The following is a 1,948-nucleotide window of genomic DNA, read 5'->3' as shown; positions in this document are numbered from 1 at the left end:
TGGTGTTCAGGAATGCTTTATTTGTAATAAATGTGCTTCAGAAAGCAGTTGAAATAAATGGAAAAGTGGTGAATTTACCTCATGTTGTTCAGTATTTATGAGAACTCATCAGGTAAGTTTGCCTCAAATGTCATGTGTGTGCCTGCAGACGTCACCAAGACAATCCTGACATGTTTTTAAGGTGCAAAAGATACAAAAACAAACATTAAACTAGCATAAACATTTCATAAACACAGAAAATAAGAAAATAAAAGTGACATTAATGTGATCAGTGCAAAGTTTTCTGCTGCAATGAAAGAGCTCCTACAAAATAAAATCCTTTATCACGCCTCAATAAAATGAACCAAAGCTCAGGTTTTGTTTGAAACAATAGTTCAGACTTTTTGAACTGAGGTTAGATAATAGCTTCTAACCTGACCTCAGACCCTACGTCAATAAAAATATATATATATTATATTGTCCCATTAAGATGGCTTCATTTAAACCAAACAACAGCTTGGAATCCCTGAGAGTAAAAGCTTTCTACGCTCCTCTTCTCATTTTATTGTTTCAAATCACAGATCCTGATGCAACATTTGTCTCCGAGCCAGAAGCCCGGGTACAGTGGCTCGGTGAACCGAGCCTCCACCCTGTAAAGAAACTCCATTTTGCCCTGCTGCACCTCAAAGAAAGACAGAGTTCCTGTTTCAAAATTCAGATAAACGCCAACCCTCGGGTTACGGGGACGCGTTGTGAGCTGGACGCTTTCACCTCGGTGGCTCACAGAGTAAGAAGTGGAGMGGTCCAAACTCCAAGAGTTAGCGTTTGCTCCAAAGGCTGAAGTTTTAGAGCTGGATTTTCTGTCGATTCCCTTGTAAGTGAGGGCGATCTCTGCCTTGTCTCCTTTTATTTCCACTTCATAGTAACACCTGCTGCCCTGCAGGCCATCCCTGCAGAGAATCTGCCGCCGATGGATGAACCTCTGTGAGGAATGGATGGGTGGGGTCGGACCAGTCTGGGGGCACAGCATCACCTCTTWGTCTCCTGAAAGGGTCAGGTCTTTATGAGCCGTCATCGGATCCAGAAGAAGGTCGCAGGCGTCTGAGATCATTTACAAGACAAAGTTACTGTGACCAGCACTAATCAGTGATTAACATGATGAAGGAGCTGAACTCACACTGCAGAAACTCTTCTCTGGTTTTAGGCTCTTCTGTTTTTTCAGTGAAACTTTGGTTAATTCCATTCTGACCTGCAGAACAAGAGAAAATCAGAACACCTCTGTATACTCAGCAGTTTCCATGTCTCAGTTCTGTCTCAACCAACATCAGACTGAGAAGAAAGAAAAGTAAAAGTTGATGCTGGGAACCACATCAGAACAGTTGTGAAATCAAGCAATCATCTGAGGCAGCTGGCTAAAGTAAAGCCAATTCTTTCCCAGAAACATTTTGAAACAGTAGTCCACGCTTTTGTTACCGCTCGGCTGGACTACTGTAACGCACTTTATACAGGAGTCCTGCATCTCACAGCTGCAGAGGGTACAAAATGCCGCTGCACGTCTTTTAAGTGGCACACCAAAGTTTGATCATGTTTCCCATGTTTTAGCCTCCCTGCACTGGCTGCCCGTATATTTTAGGATTTGTTTTAAAGTTTTGTTATTTGCTGTTAAAGCTCTTAATGGTCTTGCTTCGCCGTATCTGTCTGATCTGCTACAACCCTATAGGCCCTCTCGATCCCTCAGGTCAGCTGATCAGCTGCTCCTGACTGTGCCCAAGACAAAGCGTAAGCTTAGAGGTGACCGTGCTTTTTCTGTGGCAGCTCCTAAATTATGGAACGACCTTCCTTTGGACATCAGACAGGCGCCGTCCATGGTTGTTTTTAAACCCCTTCTTAAAACTCATCTTTTCTCTCTGGCCTTAGAACACAATTTGTAGTGTTGTCTTTATGGTTTTATTTTCATTTATTATTATTA

The 1,948-nt window shown here is 42.7% G+C and overlaps 1 protein-coding gene across 1 annotated transcript in view; it reads right to left on the bottom strand.

The window, feature by feature from the left end:
- LOC106517967 (tripartite motif-containing protein 16-like protein) overlaps positions 1 to 1,948 on the bottom strand; it is a 5,701-nt gene continuing 3,753 nt past the window's right edge. Inside the window, exons 6-7 of the mRNA XM_014009023.1 lie at positions 1,157 to 1,228; positions 1 to 1,080 (exon numbers count right to left, since the gene is read on the bottom strand). Coding sequence (XP_013864477.1) covers positions 542 to 1,080; positions 1,157 to 1,228 — 611 coding nt within the window. The 3' untranslated portion in view covers positions 1 to 541. The remainder of the gene's footprint in view (positions 1,081 to 1,156; positions 1,229 to 1,948) is intronic.

The sequence above is a fragment of the Austrofundulus limnaeus genome, unplaced genomic scaffold, assembly GCF_001266775.1.
Source record: "Austrofundulus limnaeus strain Quisiro unplaced genomic scaffold, Austrofundulus_limnaeus-1.0 Scaffold55, whole genome shotgun sequence".
NCBI lineage: Eukaryota > Metazoa > Chordata > Actinopteri > Cyprinodontiformes > Rivulidae > Austrofundulus > Austrofundulus limnaeus.
Note: the sequence above shows the minus strand (reverse complement) of the source record. Positions and strands in the feature narration are given on the sequence as shown.